Source organism: Cibotium barometz, chromosome 11 (assembly GCF_041138505.1).
Source record: "Cibotium barometz isolate CiBa-2024 chromosome 11, ASM4113850v1, whole genome shotgun sequence".
Lineage (NCBI taxonomy): Eukaryota > Viridiplantae > Streptophyta > Polypodiopsida > Cyatheales > Cibotiaceae > Cibotium > Cibotium barometz.
This window is the reverse complement of record NC_141056.1, coordinates 39,952,738-39,971,772: the sequence shown is the minus strand read 5'-3', so window position 1 is coordinate 39,971,772 and position 19,035 is coordinate 39,952,738. Positions and strand designations below refer to the sequence as shown.

Here is a 19,035-nt window from a genome sequence, read left to right as displayed (position 1 = left end):
TCACTTTAGAACCTTCCTTATCTTATTGGGGATCGGGATCCAGCAATATACCATCAACAAAAATGAAATGACCCAAATACAAAGTTCTTGTTTTAAGAAGTCACTTTCTCTTGTCTTAGAATCCCCAAGACGATCCTACAAAATTGAAAATGTTCTTCCAATGGCCTACTATAGATAAGTATTTCATCTAGGAAGACCACAATCGAGATGAAACAAACTGTACACCTTTGCTGGAAAGTAGCTAGAGCATTGGTTAACCCAAAAGGTAAAACCAAAAACTCATAATGTCCATATTGTGCCTGAAACACAGTCTTAGGCACATCTATGGTTTAATACTAACTTGATGATATCTTGACCTTACATCGATTAAATACTTTGCACCATGTAGACGATCTATAAGGTCATCCATCCTTGGCAAAGGATAACAGTTCTTCACTTAAGTTTATTGAACTCCTTGTAATCCACATAAATGCATGCTACCATCTCTTCTTCGACAAAAGAACTTACACGCTTGAATTTGTTTAAGATCCTCTTTCCTTTGGCCAGACCCATAAGGTTGTTGGGAGATGGGATGGCTTCGAGGTAGTAACCCAATCCGACCATCGGACAACTTACTAGGAAATACATTATGAAATTCACCATTTTTTGATATAAAATTTGTTGTTATTTAGTTGATTAATTACATGATACATAATTACATTCACATGCAGACGATCTTAATCGAGGTGACGTCCCTCGACAATCAAATTTGGATATACATGTAACTCAAGCTACGGCCATAAATATACGAGTCACTTTTGATCCAAAGAGCATACTGTGCTGTTTCAATAATCTTTCCAGATCAGTCCCTTCATTGATATGTATGCTAATGTGGCCCTTCCACTGACTCCTTTCCACTGACTCGCCAGTGGTCTGATCGTGCTTCTACCGCCTTCACCTACCTTAACAAGCACTTCACTGAAGCTCCCATTCTCATCCACCCTACTGGGCGATCATCTTCCACGTCCATACAGATGCAAGTCTCACTGTTGTTGGCACGGTCCTCACTCAATCCAGTGAGGAGTACAAGGTGGACAGACCAATGTACTATGCCAGCCGCCTCCTCACACCAACTGACAAAACTACAACACCACTGACTGGGCGGGCTTGGCCATAGTCTATGATGCATGCCAAAAGTTCTGGCACTACGTCTTGGGCTCCCACTTCATTGTCATCTCGGATCACCATGTCCTCAAATATCTTAACAAACCTCAGGTGGCAGGTTGTGTCTGAAGATGGTTGCTGCTATTCAGGCTGAAAGCACCAACAAAGTGCTCTGCCACTTACTCCGCAAGATGTGTCATCAACACCCAACGCCACCTACGCCAGTTCATGCTCGCCCCCTTCTTCCCGTACGCCACTTCATGCTCTCTCCCTTCTTCACGTCAAGTTCCCCTACATTTGGAATTCTTGCTTGTCCTACGCTTCTGACGTTGCCCATTGACTCCCTTTGTCATAGCCCCCCACTTTCTGTTTCACCACCCCTCATACTTGCCTTGTTCTCCGACTTGGCCGACCACCCTCTTGCCCGCCTTCCTTAAACTTGATCGCCTGTCCTTCTTGCTCGCCCCACACAACGCCAACCTCTCCACATCCATACTCGCCTCCTTCAATCTCTCCTACTCACATGCCCCTCATCGCCTCCTTGACATCCCTTGGGTGGCCATCTCCTGCTCCCCCCACTTCCGGTCATCGCACCCGCCTCCCTCCCTCGCCCTAGAGCCCGTACCCATCCCCTTCCAGCTGTCTGGATAGCGCCGCCCCTCAGCACCTCAAAAAAAAAACAAACCAAAAAACAAAAGCTCTTTGTCGCCTTCTCCTACGCCATCTCTCCCTTTTTTGGCTCTTACTATTTTTGTATTTTTGCACACCCAGATTCAGCTTTTTTATTCAGTACTTTTTCATTTTGTTGGGATGACAGAGGATACCTCATACAGGTACTCCGATTTGTCTCATAGGCCGAGTTCGGTCTTTTGGAAGACGTTAATAAAATCTTTCTTTCTTTCTTTCTTTCTACCCCACTGCCTCATGCTTGCTTTTCATTCCTCTCCATTTTCTTCTTCCTACCACCTCTCTATCCTACACTCATGGTAGATGGCTTATCTAGCACTCCTGCTCCATACAAGCATTCCATCATGAGATTTTTATGACCTAAGGAGGCCCCCCCATCTACACAGGCAGCCCCCCCCCACCTAGGTGCATTCTTCTGCAACTGTGCCTGCGACGACCACCCCGTCAGCTGGCTCCACTGCGTAATTGTCACCTTTTGCATCTGCTACTATGGCAATGGTGGCCTCCCAGGTAGGTTTTCTGCCCATTTCTTCAGATTCATCTCCATCATTATCAGCCTCCTCTGATAGTGATCCTCTGTATTTCCTCTCTGAGGATGATGCTCTCATTCTCATTTCTCCCCCAGCTCCTCCACTTCCCACCCGCACCCCACCAGCTTCCGACCCTGTCTCTATACACCATTTTCAGGTCCTCCATCGATGTTCTGATACTCGTATCACTGGGATCCCACCAGCGGAGCTCTCTGCAGCAACCATTGCTCTGCTGGCCCCCACCCCCTCCCTACCCAGTCCTTGTACCATCCATCTCTACATTTCCTTCGATTACTATTTCTTGCTCAGAGAGATTCCCACATTGCCATTGCCCTTCGTCTCCACTCACTACGCGAAGGCATTCCACTGCTTCTGCACTGGCTGCCCATTTTCCATCCATCATCCCCTCCACAAATCTATTCGCCTCCGTTGCCGCCAATTTCAGACTTAGCTTAATAAGCCAGAAATTGCCTCCTTCACTTGGTCCTTTGCATGCTTCCTCACCTACCTTCGGCAGCAACCTTCTAATCCGCTTACGTCTGTGCCACCCCGCCAGCCTCACCAATCAACCCCGGCGGTATCCTGCATCCAACCTCGGGTGCGAAGGGATCTCCCTGGCTCATCCCATTGGCGCAGCACTACCCCTCCCACCACCCTACAGTCACACCCTCATCCACTATCAGTGGCGTGGCGTCATCCGGCCGCACCCCATCCTCGACAGCAGCAGTATCCACCCTCTCCACCTTGCCTCCTTCCTCGACAGTAGTAGGTTCCATCCACCTCACCATCACGCCATCTGTCCACAGCACCCTCCAAACTTCTCCACCGGCGGCGGTGGCTAGCAGGTCGTCATCCAGATCCCCTCCCGACACTCCTATGGTGAGCACCGCCATCCATGCAGTTACCTCTACCATAGCATCTGGAGGGTCTTCCTTGCCTACACCTATTTTGTGTTCTCCACATGAGGTGACCTTCTGTGTAGATCGGGAGGACGAGCTTTTTGACACTCCAATTTTCTACAGCGTTCCAGACATCTCTGTGGGTGATCTCCCTCGCTTGGGGTCCCCGGACACTCCAGAGCAGCTATCATACTCGTCGAGCTCGTTGCATAGTTCACAACCTCTTTGTTGATCTCCGCATCTACTCCACCTATCTCATCGACTACATCTTTGAGCTCTGTCGTGATCATCGCTTTGCCAGAGGGATCGCACTCGTCAGGTTGAGGACACCATTCGAGGTCTTCAAACTTAGATGTCCACACTGGAGCAACACCTATAGGAAGCTGAATCAGAGCTCACTCACTTCCTTACCTCATCTTCCCATAGCATAGAGGCGGTGATAGAGTTACGTGACCAGGTGGCACATCAGACCAGGGAGCTCGTTTCTTTACGGGCCCAAGCAGTAGACTTAGATGCCCTTTGGTAGTCCATCCGTTATCTCTAGTTGCTTCTCACTAGCTCTCAGACTTCTTCATCCACTAGGGTACCCAGTTCTACATTGGGCAGCACTCAGAGCTTTCCCCCATCATGAGGAGAATCTTTACTTTTTATTATATCATTGTATATATCATCTTTTCATGATGTTAGTATTATATTTTTTGTACCCATCATATTTCATGATGTATAAATAGCATAGTGCGTCTTTTCATTTTGTAACAATCTGCACACAAGATGATGAGAGATGCAAAGAATAGATTGCATTGGAATGAGTGGAGTTAGAAGGTCAACTCCATGATATCATAATACAACTAAAGTAGATGGTGCATAGTCACAAGGGAACGGGAACGTTTTGGGGAACGGATGACTGTTTGGAACGGGAACGAAAAGCTTGAATAAAAGGGAATGGAATCGGGAACGCCACATCATTGCATAAATGTGTTTATAAATTTACTTTATATATCTGTAAATGCTTTGGAAAGAGGCATAGTAAAGAAAGAACCTCAAACCATCTCAGTAGTGGCCATGATAATGCATAGATGTGTTCTACATGATACATAGTTCACTTATATTTCTTACATGGTTTGCGGTGCCATTTTGGAACGGGAACGGGAACGGCTATCTCTATGGAACGCGTTCCCCCGTTCCAAGAGCTTGGAACGACGTTCCCTTGTGACTATGAGATGGTGTCCTTTCACACCAGATCTCCAAGGGGAAAAACCCAAAGGGAAAAAGTGCCCTTGGTTAGCCATGTTCACATGTGGCACTACTCATATCATATATGCCAATAAATCTCCCCTTAGTGGTAATGTGAACCTGTACAAGGTGGGTAGCAGATCACTCTCTGTAGGAGAGTAAGCCCAAAAGCTTTGCGGAAAGCTTCAAACTTCTGTCGAGGCAATGCCTTTGTGAACAGATCTCGAACATTGTCCTGTGTAGAGTAGTAAGATAATGTGATCTCCCCTGCATGTATCCTCTCTCTGACATAATGATAATGAATCTCAATGTGCTTAGTACGTGCATGAAACACTCGGTTTCGTGGCACGACTATAGCACTCTAAGTGTCAGTGAGTATGGTAGTGGTTGTCTGTTGACATTCACGAAGATCAACCATCAATCTCCTCAAAGGCTGCCTTGTACTCAACCTCATAAGTAGATGTAGCAACAATGGATTGCTTTTTACTCCACCATGATATGCATGAATGTCCCAAAAAGAAACAATTTCCATTGGTGGATTTTCGTGTATCACAGTCACTAGCCGAGTCTGAATCATTGTAAGCATGTAAATGCAAGTTGTCCCCCTTGGGATATACCAAAACAAGATCCAGGGAGCCCTGAAGATAGCGGAATATCCGCTTCTGTCACATGCACTCTGCACTCAATGCATGGTGACAAGATGGCTCATCATCAACAGTGCAACATCTGCATATTATTAGAACCCAGTAGGATGATATTTGTCGTATGCCGTGACCCCATTGTATATCCTTAGTCTAGGATAAGTCAGGTACGAGCTATGTAGGTCATTCCTCAGCCTTAGCGGGTCAGTCAATCAGTCAAGTCCCTTAACCCACTTGGAGAGAATCATTCATGCATGTAGAGTCACTAGAAGCCTTAGTGTTTGCATCAGAAAGCACTCTGTATTTTGCATAACATGCATTCATATGCCTGTGCATCACTTAGAACATCACAGAAGCCTTAGGAAATTAAATAGGATTTATCTGGTATTTTTTCAATATTTTATAGTATTTTATTAGCATTTAATGCCATTTTTATGACAAAGTTTAATAACTTTATGTCCAGTCAGCCAACTTTGACCAACTCTCAACTAGTATAAGTAGGCAAGCCTTGTGCTTAGTATTCCATTCAGAATCCAGGCACCTTCTTCCTCAGCCCTAGGAGCATACCCGCCTGCAGCAGCCAGTAGTCCCCCCCTTCACATCAGGCTTGCGTTTTGCCTCTTCAGCACCCCTGGCCATCAGCGTTCAGCCTCCAGCAGTCTACAGTCCATAAATGCTGCAGTACAGTCAGTCCTGGGCCAGTTTCCAACAAGATCTCCTGCGTTTTCTGCATATACTGCAACCGGCCTGTGCACAGTACCCCCTACAGTCCTGCGTTTCAGTTCTAAATCAGTTCTCAGCCTTCCATTCATCATCCACATCTGCCCCAGCCATCTGGTGAAGGTAACACAGCATTCATAAGCATCTGGAGCATTCATTCATAGCTTAGAACAGTCCACTACAGTCCCTTATCAGCCTCAGGTGTGCAGCCCTTCCTCATACCCTTGGGAAGAGTGCATAGGCATGAGATCAATTCATTGTGGTGTTTCTACAGCCGTGTTCAGATCAGCCACGCTTTCGATCCTCCGAGATCTTGCGTTTGGCTTATCTACAGTCCCCAATCATTCCCTCTAAAGTAATAAAGCAAATACTATTCCGGTAACGGGATAGGGGGCCCTTTAGTGGGTAATTTTGGACCCAATCTGGTGTACAGTTCTTATCTCTCTCTCATATCTCTCTAAAGTTTGAAGTATTAAAGTGGATTGCTAAACTCGCGAAACTCGGGATACAAAAGACGGTGTGAGCATTTGTGTGACAGGATCCTCCAATACGAAGACTTCCGCTGCATGTTACATTGGTATCAGATTCAGCCATTGGTATCAGATTCAGCTTGTCCACACACACCGTATCCACTGTGAGGGCATCCTTGGATGGTCAGATTGCGTTCCGGCACGACCACCAACTTCAGCATCATGTCTACAGAGGAGAGTACTCATCAACCGGAAGACGTCTTCCTCGAAGGAGACCTTGCTCTTCCGTCTACTGCAGACACCATATCTTTTCAGAACCAGCTGCCCATGGAGCGTTTGGCAGCAGCAGCATGTCCTCCTCCGCCTCTAGCAGCACCCAACTACATCTCCCTCTTCTTTTAGATGGAACAACAAAGGAGAGAGGATGAGGCCCGAAGGAGAGAAGAAAAAGCAGTAGCAGAAGCTAGAAAGCAACAAGAAAAAGCAGAAAGACGGGACTATGAGGAAGCCCAACGCAGGTCGACGAAGATCGGTGTTAAGTTGAACTCGCCGCTCGGGAGCACCAACGTGAGCTTGATCGAGAACGTATGTTACTCGAGCACCAACGAGAAAAGGAGGCCATACGCGTGAGGTATTAACATCTCTCCTCGGTTTCCCCAGCCATAGGTGCTCGCAGCTCGCAACATCAACCACTGTCATTCGAAATCAGCCAAATTTGGTAAGTACGATGGTAAGTGTGATCATTCAGCAGTTAATCAATTTATTCATTAGTTTAATGCTCATTTTTCATTAGCTAGGATCACAGATCCTCAGGATAGAGTCTACGTAGCGGCTCCCCATCTAACTGGTGAGCCGGTCACTTGGTGGTAGCATTGGTCTAATCTTTATACAAACCAGACCACAGGTGTCATAGCTTTTAGTTGGAATACCTTTGTCCATCACCTGAAGACCAGATTCCTCCCGTCCCAGAGTTCTATGGACTCAGACAGAACGGATCCCTAGTGCTTTAGTTTTCCGGAAAGGTTATCACTTTAGCACAGCAGTTAGGGTCATCTGTGCAGGCCAAGACGGAGCAATTCATTCGTGGATTGGATCCTAACATTCGGTTCACAGTTCGTAACTTTGTACCCAGTACATATGACTGGGCTTTGACTCGCTCAGAATGAAGAAATGAAGATGAACGTAGGCAAGCCCAAGTAGTCATCTCAGTCCAGTACCAAACCCCAAGAGGGAAAGGGTAATTCGTCTTCTAAAGACACTAAGACATACAACAGTCCTAGCTCTAGTTCAAGGGGTAAGGAATCCAAGCCTAAGAAAACCCCTGAGGAAAAGGCTCAAGCAGGCATCACTGGAGGCTATCTTCCTCCAGAGGAGCAATCCATCTCATTTTGCATGGCTTTTATCCAATGCTCATCCTCACGAGGCACAACTCCATTGCTTCCTCTACATTTTGAGGTGTAATGAGTTCATTTATGTGTTGATTTTGAGCACCCAAATGCTGTCCATTAGGCAAAGTTGATGGTTGATCCGTTGTGCCATCAATTCCCAATTTCCCAATGGGAGAAGTCCTTCAAACATGTTAAGTGGGCTTGAAGGTGGTTGTCAAAAAAATTCAGCCAATGGTTGGTCTGAATTTTTAGCAAACACGTCTCTGTTGTACAAAATCCTTTGCGTGGAAGGATTAAAGAGACGGTAGCTTTTACTGCCACTACTGTAACCCACAAATATGCACTTAGTTGCTTTGTCATCAAGCTTACCTCGCAATTGTTGAGGTACATGTGCATAAGCAATGCATCGAAAAACTCTAAAGTGATTAACTTTAGCTTTCCTTTCGCGCCAAGCCTCATATGGCGTTATGGTTTTTAATGCTTTGGTAGGGCATTTATTCAACACGTTAGCACACATGATTGCCTCCATCCAGAATTTGTGAGGCAAGCCTTTGCCGTTAACCATGCATCTAGCCATTTCCATCAGTGACCTGTTCTCTCTCTCAGCAACACCATTTTGTTGAGGAGAATATGGCATCGTGCATTGATGCTTTATGCTCTTTTCTGCCATAAAAACTTTGAAAGCAATGGACATGTATTTCCCCCCTTGATTTGTACGGAGGGTCTGCACTTTGCAACTGCAACCTGTTTGATTTTCAGCTTGTGCCACAAAATGCTGAAAACATGTAAATACATTAGATTTTGCTTTCAAGGGATACATCCAAGAAAATCTGGAGTAGCCATTGATAGAGGTTACAAAGTTTACATGCTTTCCAATAGATGGTGTCCTCATAGGACCACACACATCACTGTGCACAAGCTCTAATTTTCGGACAGTCCTTGTTGATCCGTCTTTTGAGAATACATTTCTATGCATCTTATCCATATGCACCCTTCACATACATGTTTTGGTGGCAGTTCTACGTGAGGCATGCTCTTGTAGTAACAAGTCAAAACCAACTCTTCAAACAAGATGGTTCCAGGTTCCCCCGCATAGATAGAGTGAGCGATGTGTGGAAGTTCAAGTAAGTTTCTGGCAGTGATGATAGTGTCTTGGAAACGAGCTCCTTTTCAGAAATGACCTCATCAATATTGAGCAACTGCTCCCGAAGATCCTGGAACTTCGTAAGATGATCAGCCATACTGTCACCATCATTCCTGTCCAAGTTCTCAAGTTCCTTCTTGAGATATGCAACCCTGGCCTCATTCTTTGCTTGATACATGGTTTCAAGTACATCCCAAGCTCGCCGTGAGGTCCTCCAAGACCTGATATGTGGTATGATTGATCGCTTTATTCGCAAAGCAATCAAAGCCATCGCTTGGGCTTCACGAGTATCCCATCTCTTCTACTCTTGTGAGTGAGGAGTAGGTACTGCAACTTGCTGAGCACCATGGCCAAGCGTGTTCGGTGCTATGTCTACAAGGCGTACATCTTCACCTGATACATAATCCCATAAACCTTTGGCAACAAGAAGGTTTCGGACCATGAAACTCCGGAGGGAGTAGTTACTGCCATCCAATTTGTCCTCTTGGAACAAAACCCCGAATATATCGGTTGTATTTCTAGCCGTAATGTTTTGCCAAGAGATATGCAAACACTTGTAACCAAGTATGCTGTAAAAAGCACTTGCAGGCAAAAACCCAATGCACCAGAGTGCTATGCCAAGCAATCACAGATTCCTGAGCAAACTTTTGTCTCAATATAAGGCTGCAGTAAATGTTTGGAGTGTCCTGACAACACAAGCAATGCAAATCTTTGCACAATCAATGAATAAACATCCAATCAAGGCATGTAGAATGGAAAGCCCCAAATTTATGTGTGCCAGAGAGTTGAATGATGTGCTGATTGCACACAAATGCGGAAAGTTTCTAATCTCTGTGTACCTTGTAGCTACAGTTGTGCAATTAAGCATGAATTTTTGAAAAACTCCAAATTTTTGCAAAGCCTGCAGCTTTAATTTCTACAATCAAGCAAAAATTCTATAGTTGCGTGCATGAAATTGTCTTGTTTGCCTTGAAATATCCAATGAAGCATGAATTTGAAAAAATCCCCAATTTTCATTGAACCTTGCACCAAGTCTTGCACTGAACTGCAAGCATGTAATTCACAAAAGCCCCATGAATAGAACCCAAAATCACGTACCTGTATGTCTTGCACCATATCTATTTCTGCAGAGGTGTGGAGAGGGACGTGGGGCCGGCCGTCAAAGGTGACCACAATAGGTGAGGGAGCATAAGAGCGGACAGGCACGGGAGTAGGTCAGCACGAGTTTGGCAATGGTCGAACAAGCGGCCGTTGAAAGGCGATGGCTACGGGTAGCGATAGTAGGAAGGCGGTCGGGATGGGAGCTGTGACTGTGACTGGTGACGGCGAGTGCGACAGATGGCAATTGGAGTGGTGCCGGCAAGGAAAGGGGGACGTTGAGTGCTGTAGTCGTCATTTCAGCCTGGGTGTCGTCCTACTCACTGTGACCACTGTCGGGTGTGCACGTCGCACGGTACATTGAAGGGCATGTAACAGTGCCTTGGAGTAATACTAGCGTTGTCCAGTATTGTTATCACTCTTGCCAATCTTGTCATTTATGTTATGCTCCATTCTAATATGTCTATTCATATGTGGGCTGTGCTGTGAGCATTTTGGACTCTGGACATACTGTCCAGAGAAGAACCACCACCTTAGTGTGCCAGGCAACCAACATGATGGCCTGTATCTTTGCCCGGTGGTCCATGGTCTCCGAGCCCGAGATGGATCTTCATAGAGACGAGGACTTGCGGCCTTAGCCCAGCCTTAACGATCGCGGCCAGCCTCTTCCGAGCTTGGGACCAAATTCGTTTTGCTCTTCACTAGTCTCCCCTAGTCGTAGACGAGGAGAGACTTCGACAGCTGCTGGTTTTGAACCCCTTGATTACGCTTCCTAGTGGCCACATGCTTGGCTCCCGTCCTTACATCTCATGGGGCGCATTGATCAAGGGACCGGCCCAGTCTCTTGGAGAGTGGCTCACCCTCAGGCGGGCAGAAGAGGTGGCGGTCCTCATAGTTACTAGGCAGGCAGTGGAGGAGGGGATGCAGGCGAGTGGTCGAAACAGGGGAGGGTGGGCAGCTGAGGGGAAGGTGTGCAGCAGAGGAGGGGGTCGCAGGAGAAGGTAGGCAGCAGAGGGATGCAGGCGGGCAGATGAGGGTGCACAGAAGAAGGTGAAGGAGGCAAGTCTCCAAAGTCAGGGAGCTCTAGTCCTTTACATTTGTACACTGATTTTTGACCTTGGACTGCAGGCTCGACGAAACGGGTTTTCATGTGTCTATTGAGCACACTTCTCTTAATAAAACCAAATTGGTTTCCATCATTTTAGATGAAAGCAGCTTTAAGAAGAGGCAGTAAGCTAATTAAATAATGTTAAGTGAGTATTTGAATGTTCTCATAAGAAGTTTGATTTTTATATATTACCTTAGTTTGTCTTGTAAGTTTGACAACAATGCTGGATATAGGTGTGGCAACGGCTTTTGCTGCTAGAGATATACTGGGGAACATGCTCAGTGGTTTTGCCCTTCAATTCATGAAGCCTTTCTCTATTGGTGATACAATCAAGGTATGATTCTCTTCTAAAAATATTGCGAACAGGAGAGAAATTACTCGTTCTATATGTGGAAGGAAAGTTCATGAGATTTAGAGTGGCAAGTGTGTCCTTGTGCTGATCATTTTTGATGAGGTGCATAAAGCAGCTGATCTTATAGGTAAAAGTAGAGAGTACTAAGGCTCAAATAACCTGTGAAGCAAACATACTGCAGTAGAGTGACCCCATTACATGGTCTAGCTTGATACAGTGACACGAATGCAAGAGAATTTTGTCCTTCGATAGTTTGGGTTCCATAATTTATGGAGCAATAAGTGTCAATTGACTTTTTCCGAGCACACTCATCGCTATGTCAAATGAGGGTGGTGCAGAGTATTGAACACTATTAAGAACGAAGTGGGGGTATTGTTACTCACTAATATATGTTAAAGATGCGGAGTAGTGACCTATTAAAAGTTTGGAAAACAAGCCTTTTGAGGGTGCATACCTGCACTTAAAAGAGAGTCTGCAGGTACCTTGGTGGTGCTTGGTGTATCAAAGCTCGGTTCATCTAAGCTTGGGTTGCTCCTCTCCATGTTCGATTGGAGGGGGGTGTTGGAAGGTGTAAATTTTGCAGGAATGGAGGGGGGTGTTGGAAGGTGTAAATTTTGCAGGAATGGAGGGGGGTTGCTAGAGTGTGCAGGAGGTGCTAGTTTCTTCCACGTGGAGAAGATGTGGAAGATGAAAGGACGTAAGTAGTCTTGTGGTGCCCTTCACATCTTCACTCTCTCTTAGCTCGGTTGGATAGGGAGGGCTGGTTAGGCACAGAGTGGTTCTGCTTCTTCAAGCTAGCCCCTGCTGTGGCTCAGGCAGGTGTGTACCTCTGTGAGCCGGACGCTGTGCATAGGTGCCCTGGTGGTGCTTGGTTTTCCCAAGACAGCAAGCACCTTAATGCTAGGCTCTGTCACTGTCAGCGTAACCTCCCTTGTTGTTTTGAGTTTAACGGGGCACAAGTTGACCCTGGCTCGAAAAACAAAAAAACTGAAGTGTATCTATCATTGAAAGGTGTGTGTGGCTCCACTGGTGAAGAGACAGGGAAATAGTTGTTTGGAAATCGCAAAAGATAGAAAGTCGAGTCTATTGGCTGCATCCCCCCCTCGAGCTCCCTTCATATATTCTCTTTAAGATGTGTAGATGAGTTTCCTGCATCGGCATGACTTGGTGGTGGATTAGCTAGGCATTGCAGACTTCCAACTCCAACGCTCGTATGAAGCATTTGAAGGATAAATATATTATCAGGAACATCACCATCTGGTCCATCAGCTGGGAAAATAAAAGGCTGCTGAACAAGGGGTTGCAAAGAATTTGTCCACCCTCATTTGGTTTGAGTGTTCTGCTTATCCGAGAGCTCTGGACTGCAACTGTACCACAATAATGGCGAAGTAAATTTTCGGATTGCAACACTTACAAGAGAGGGAATCAAAGGATCTGTAGGTTGCTCCTCCAAACTGCTGTATCTATAGTGGCCCTGCGGACATGAAGCTTCCACCACATCACCAGGGAAATAAAATTTTTTGGGCTGCAACAAGGCTGCATAAGGACTGGGACAAATCGCTCTCACAGAAGCGTTCACAGTTCAAGCAGGATCAAAACAGCAAAACACCTAGTCCACAATTTATGTCAAAGTAAAGCAAGCATACTTAGGGTAATTTGATGCAGAAGAATAAGCAAAGCAGGAAATTGGGATTGCTTATACAAATGTTGAAACAGTTTGTGCACGGTTTTGCCCTAAAAAAGGCGTTTGCTTTGGGAGGACCTTGGACCTCCTCAAGCCTCGTGGAAAGTTTGGTGCTGTTGTGACCATTTGTGGTGGCTGAAAATATTTGTTAAGAATGGATTTAATGGCCAAGGCTCCTTATTTATCCATGCAGTCCTGGTTAATAGGTTCCTTAAAGTGCTTTCTGGACTGTCATTCACCACTATAGACAGGGCTCATAGTAGGCTTTTTACGCTCTCGGATTAGCGCTAGCCTATGATGCATGTGACGTGCCTGTAAAACTTTGTACAAGCCTGCCATATACAAAGACTTAAAAGTCTTAGTGCCCACGCAAAAATTGGCATGGCGGTGAACCTATGACTTAGCTTGTAGGGCACATTTAATAAGAAATCTTTGTCCATATTGGCTCAAGAGTGAAGTTCCTTTTGGGGCTTGTTTCAAGGGTAAGTGTTGACAGAAAGTTTCTCTCATCTCTGGAGAAGTGGCTGAGGCCTAGCATAGTGGGATGATATCCTCAAGTCACTTTTTAACAGGTGCACAAGCTTTGATGCTTGCAGTTTTATAACATGTAGTACCTGGAGTGAACTGCTGGAAGCGTTTGCAGATTTGGAAATGTATATTCTGCTCAGGATTCCAAGTAGACAAAGAATGTCTTTAGTTTGTCTGGAAATTCTTTTGAGCGCATTCATTGAGGGGCTAAAAATAGTTGTTTTTCACTGTATCTTGTGTAGCTCAAAGTGGTATCCTTTGTGTCAAGCTTGAATACATGTTGACCTGTGTACAGGCTGGATCCATTGAGGGGCAGGTGCTTGATATTGGACTAACTGCAACTCAGTTACTAGATAATGATAAATTCCCTGTCGTTGTACCGAACTCCTTCTTTTCCAGCCAGGTCCCTCTCTCTCTCTCTCTCTCTCTCTCTCCACATCATCACCCCCCCCCCCCCCCTTCCCCGCCCCCTTTCTTCTTAACCCAAAAAAAAAACACGCACGCACATATTAAATAATGCATAATCATTTGAAGGCTATCCAAGCTAGTCTATCAGAGGTTTGTTTAAAAGTACCTTTATTTTTTTAAACCATTTCGAGGAAACGAGAAAAACAATGTTTTCAGCCGAAGCATTTCCACTCATGCATTTTTTATCCATGCATTTCTGGAGGATATCATTACAGATTGGTATTATTATGCATATAATATTAACTATGGTTACACCTTTTTGAGCAAAATGAATGGAACTCTCACCAATCACCAACTTACGAAACAACAGCAGTAGATTCAATGAAGATAGATCTCTTAAGTTCCATGATGAAGCTTGCACAAGTCTACCCCTATATATTTGGACTTTTCATAATAAACACAATAGTTGTAGCCACCCTGAACCTCCCACACAGATTCCTTTTAGAGCTGTGAGCTGTGATCATGATTGATTGAGCTCCCTGGCAGCTTTATCTTTGATTATAAGAACACAATTGCTGAGTCTGCTTCATAGCCTATCTGGATTCTGCACGTCTTCATATGACTACAACGATTGTAATGGCAGCACATTAATCCCAGATGCTGGAACCTCCGCATTTGTGGAGCCACACGAGCAAAAAGCGCTGGATGCATGGATGGGCTGCCTCTTTATCCCTTCCTCATTACCCGGATCATGGAGCCAAGCCTTACTGATCAGTGGTAATAAACAAACCAATTCATTTTGAAGGACCTTATACCCGGACTTATACGATTGCTTCTTGGGTTGATAGGCTTGCCTAAAAGCCGAGCTTTTCAGCAGTACCTTTTGATGGCGATATACATTCGTTGCGGAAAGCTGCAGTAGTGGTGGTTGGACTGAGTTAATGCGGTAACCCTCATATAAGAGTTGTTGGTCTTTGCTTTTACTCAAGGGCTAGTGACTTGCAAGGAGGGGGCCTTCACCAATACGGTCACCCTGAACACCAGATGCTTCACACTTATGATGCTCATAAGGTAAGTCTGCTTTGCTTATTATAAAGTCATGCACAGATGGCTCATATATCTTTCAAAGAAATTAGCTTTTAGGTATGAAACCTGTTGAATTTCATGGTAGACCTGCAGCTATGGAGGGTCGAAGAAATACATGGCTATGTAGTGTAAACAGCAAACAGTGAAGGAGAGAAGGTTAGAGAGAGAACAAAGCTCAAATGAAATGAAATGATATATTAACGTCTGTAAGAGGCCATAATGGCCTATGAGACCAAAACTGAGAGTACATCTGAAGTTGGTGTCTCATCAAAGAGAACAACTAAAAGAGACTAAAAAGTACAATAAACTGATTGTCTTACAGTTATCAAAAGAGAGAGAGAGAGAGAGAGAGAGAGAGAGAGAGAGAGAGAAATGAAATGATACATGAACGTCTCTAAGAGGCCATAATGGCCTATGAGACCAAAACTGAGAGTACATCTGAAGTTGGTGTCTCATCAAAGAGAACAAATAAATGAAACTAAAAAGTACAATAAACTGATTGTCTTACAGTTATGAGAATTGTAAGTAAGACTCCTAGATGATACTGAGTAGAAAATATTGGAAAATGTATATCTAGTAGATCCATGTATGCTGATCAGTTGAAGTGTTGCCCTCTCCTCAGATCAAATATCTCCGCCATGGGGCTGTCTAGAATGGAGAGGTCGTAGAAGCGAAGTAGGCGCCTCCGATGCCGAGCAATAATGGCTCTGATCTGGCGATGGTGAGGATGCCGTGGTCGGGATCCTAGTGGGCGTGGTTAACGAGCACGACATAAGATGATTGCTCTATCAGTGGTGATTCCCTGGGAGCATGATCGGTGCCCTGGCCAAGAAGGTAATGTTTCCATATAGTAAGTGCATGAATTACAGCCAAGAGCTCTTTCTCATAAATGCCAAGAGATAGCTCTGCATCATGCAATCTACGACTCTCATAAGCCATGGCATGTCCCTCTTGATTAAGGACAGTTCCTATGCAATTTCCAGATGCATCACATTCCACACAAAAAGGCTTTTGCGAATCCGGAATAATCAACACTGGACCATGAGTAGTTGCATCTTTCAATTTGAGGCATGCATCCCTCTCTACATTAGTTCATTTGAACACGGCCTTCTTCTTTGTCAAATCATGTAAAGGAGAAGCAATCCATGCAAAGTGCTGAATGAACCTGCGGTAGTAAGAGCATAATCCAAGAAAACTACGGATCTCATGCACCGAACTCAATTCGGGCCAATTCCGAATTACATCAATCTTTGCAGGATCCATCCGCACTCCATTTTTTTGTAAGCCTTGCACGGATCAATACGTGTATGCCAAGGCTTTCCAAGCAATACATCACAGCCATTCAAAGGTGCCACAAGAAAATCCTCATGATCCACATAGCCTTGAATGTGTATGCGCAACTTGCCAAAAATAGGCATGACCTGCACTTCTCTACCAACAAAGGCAGCCCCTGCTTCAATTTGAGGACCCATGTCCTCCACTTCAATACCCAAAGCAGCTGCCATCTGAGTGGATATGAAATTTTCAGATGCACAATCATCAAACATGAACAAAGCGGGCTGATCTTTGAGCTGTCCCCAAGCTTTACATACAACCCTATCTTTGCTATCATGTGAAGTGTTGCCCTGTACATCCGGAACCATATGCACATTAGGCTTTGATGCATTTGCATTATCATGCTTTTTCTTGTTTGGGCATGCCTTTGCAATATGCTCGGTGCCACCAAAAGTAAAGCATTTCCCCTCACTCATATATTACTTTTTCTGTTCCGGAGTGAGACCATAGTCTCTCAGTTTGAAGGGACGCTTCTTGGTAGTGTTATTTTGAGCCTTTGGACCATTTTTATCTTGGTTTTGGTCCTTTTTAGGTGGTTGTCCATCATTTTGCAGGTTTTGGACAGCCCTCTCTTTGCCTTGAAATTTACCAATTCCCCCTCATTTTGCTTTACCCAATCCCACTTCATTGTTATCTCATTCAATGCATTGGGAGGCAAGAATTGAGCATAGAACCTCTCCTTGAACTCTTTCCATGATCTAACAGGATTCGGTGAGAGCTTCTCCGTGAGCCACCAATGGGCAGCAGTGCCTTTCATGAACATGCTTACATGCCGGATCATGGATTACTGAGTGAAATCCTCATCACTGAAAGCAATATCAAACTGGGCAATAAAAGCAAGTGCCTTTGATGCATCATATTCCCCATGATATGTGTCAAACTTCACGGCTTTGAAGTCACGAGACTTTGATGCATGTGTATGCATCTCAACATGTTTTCCCCCATGTTTGTCCATTGGGACAGCCCCCGTGACTGGTATCATTTTTGGACCAAAAGGTGATGCAAAAGGCATAGGTACATGCGCCCTGTAAACATGAGGCATGGCTGGCCCCTCAACATGCATTGATACATTTTCAGGCATAACTTCTCCCTCACGAGCACACTCCAAGGCATGAGTGGCATGACAGATACGCGGAATACCTGCACCAACAGAAAATTGCAGCCCATGTTGCATGTGTTGTGCATGCACATTTTCAGCCGGCAATGGAATTTGACATACATTGTGACCACTGCCATAAACATTGTATTCTTCACGGGTTGCATAAGGTGTTTCTGCATGGCGTGAAGTCACTGATTGTTCCTCTCCCATCGCATGGAGATTCACCGTCTTAGACATAAGTTCTTGTTCGGGCACTTGTGGAGATTCCAAGATGGTTGCTTTTTCTGCATAGGCATCCTCGGTACGAGCCAAGTATGCACGTGTTGCATCCCTCGGTTGCATGTGTAACTCTTGAGCAATCATTGCCATTGCATGATCCATATAAGATTCAGCTTTCTTGGCCTTCAAACGGTCATGTACCAATGGATCCTCGCGGCGGTAGAGATTCAATTCTTCTTGTTGTGCATGGAGAAGAGCCTGCATACGAGTAAGTTTAGCCCTCAAGACTATGGACTCTTCTTCCTGCATCTTCTCTTTGCCACGGGACGGCTGTCCCACATATTCATGTTCCCTATTGTGCACCACATGAGTTTGCTCATCTTGTAAAGCATTGGAGGCATGCATTTCATTGTCCCTGCCTCTTGTATTAGTATCTCCAACATTCATTGTATGGCTGTCCATAATGTTCTAAGTGTAGAGATAGCTAGTGTTCACGGTGATCGTCTCTCACGATAGAAGTGAAAGAGAACCGTATGCTCTGATACCAATGTAACTTGGTAGAACACAATGCTAATCAATACACTTAAATACACTAAGGTTTGATGGACACTTGCTCAAAATACAAGAAGTAAATTCCTGAATTGACAAGAGACACACTTTTATGCCATATGTCTGTGTCTGCAACAATTCCTGAACCATTTGCAAACATCGCAGCACTCATCTCAGGCATGTCTACATCCAACGTAAACATTCTGCCCACTCTGTTGCCTTTTGCAACCAACCTGCACTTGTCTTTAAAATCTTCAACATAACATCCATTAGGGTTAAACCGAACCTGCAAACCCTGCTTAATCATCTGGCCAACTGAAACCAGATTCTTTGTTATGTTCGGTACATGAAGTACATCTGCAAGGTACTTCACTTTGCCATCCTGCATAGACAATGGCACATCTCCAATGTGGGCAATTGGATGAGCAGTGTCATCCCCTGTTTCCACAAAACCTGGTCTTTCCGGGTTTTTCATCTCCTTGAACCACTCCCCATGACTCGTCATGTGGTTCGAAGCGCCTGAATCCACATACCATACATTATCTTTTTGTGCTGCATCAACATTTTCAGACATGGCATTCACGACATGCTGCATAACAAACAACCTTTCATTATCCTCATTATTTCTGCTTGAGGATGCATAGTTGTTTTGCTGCACTTTTCCATTTTGCATGTCAGCCTGCTTCTTATAACATTCTGACTGCACATGTCCAG

General features: G+C 44.9%; 1 protein-coding gene and 1 long non-coding RNA gene across 3 annotated transcripts in view; both read left to right on the top strand.

The window, feature by feature from the left end:
• The window catches only part of LOC147634166 (mechanosensitive ion channel protein 1, mitochondrial-like), a 105,289-nt gene that overhangs the window by 48,091 nt on the left and 38,163 nt on the right, over nucleotides 1-19,035 (top strand). Inside the window, exons 3-4 of one of the 2 annotated variants that reach the window (XM_086805312.1) lie at nucleotides 11,295-11,395; nucleotides 13,921-14,028. In XM_086805312.1, coding sequence (XP_086661438.1) covers nucleotides 11,295-11,395; nucleotides 13,921-14,028 — 209 coding nt within the window. The remainder of the gene's footprint in view (nucleotides 1-11,294; nucleotides 11,396-13,920; nucleotides 14,029-19,035) is intronic. The other variant, XM_086805314.1, reaches the window with a different exon arrangement.
• On the top strand, nucleotides 14,036-17,305 carry LOC147634167 (uncharacterized). Its single transcript, XR_015266991.1, has 2 exons — nucleotides 14,036-15,104; nucleotides 15,742-17,305. It is a non-coding gene; the product is annotated as an uncharacterized LOC147634167 (long non-coding RNA).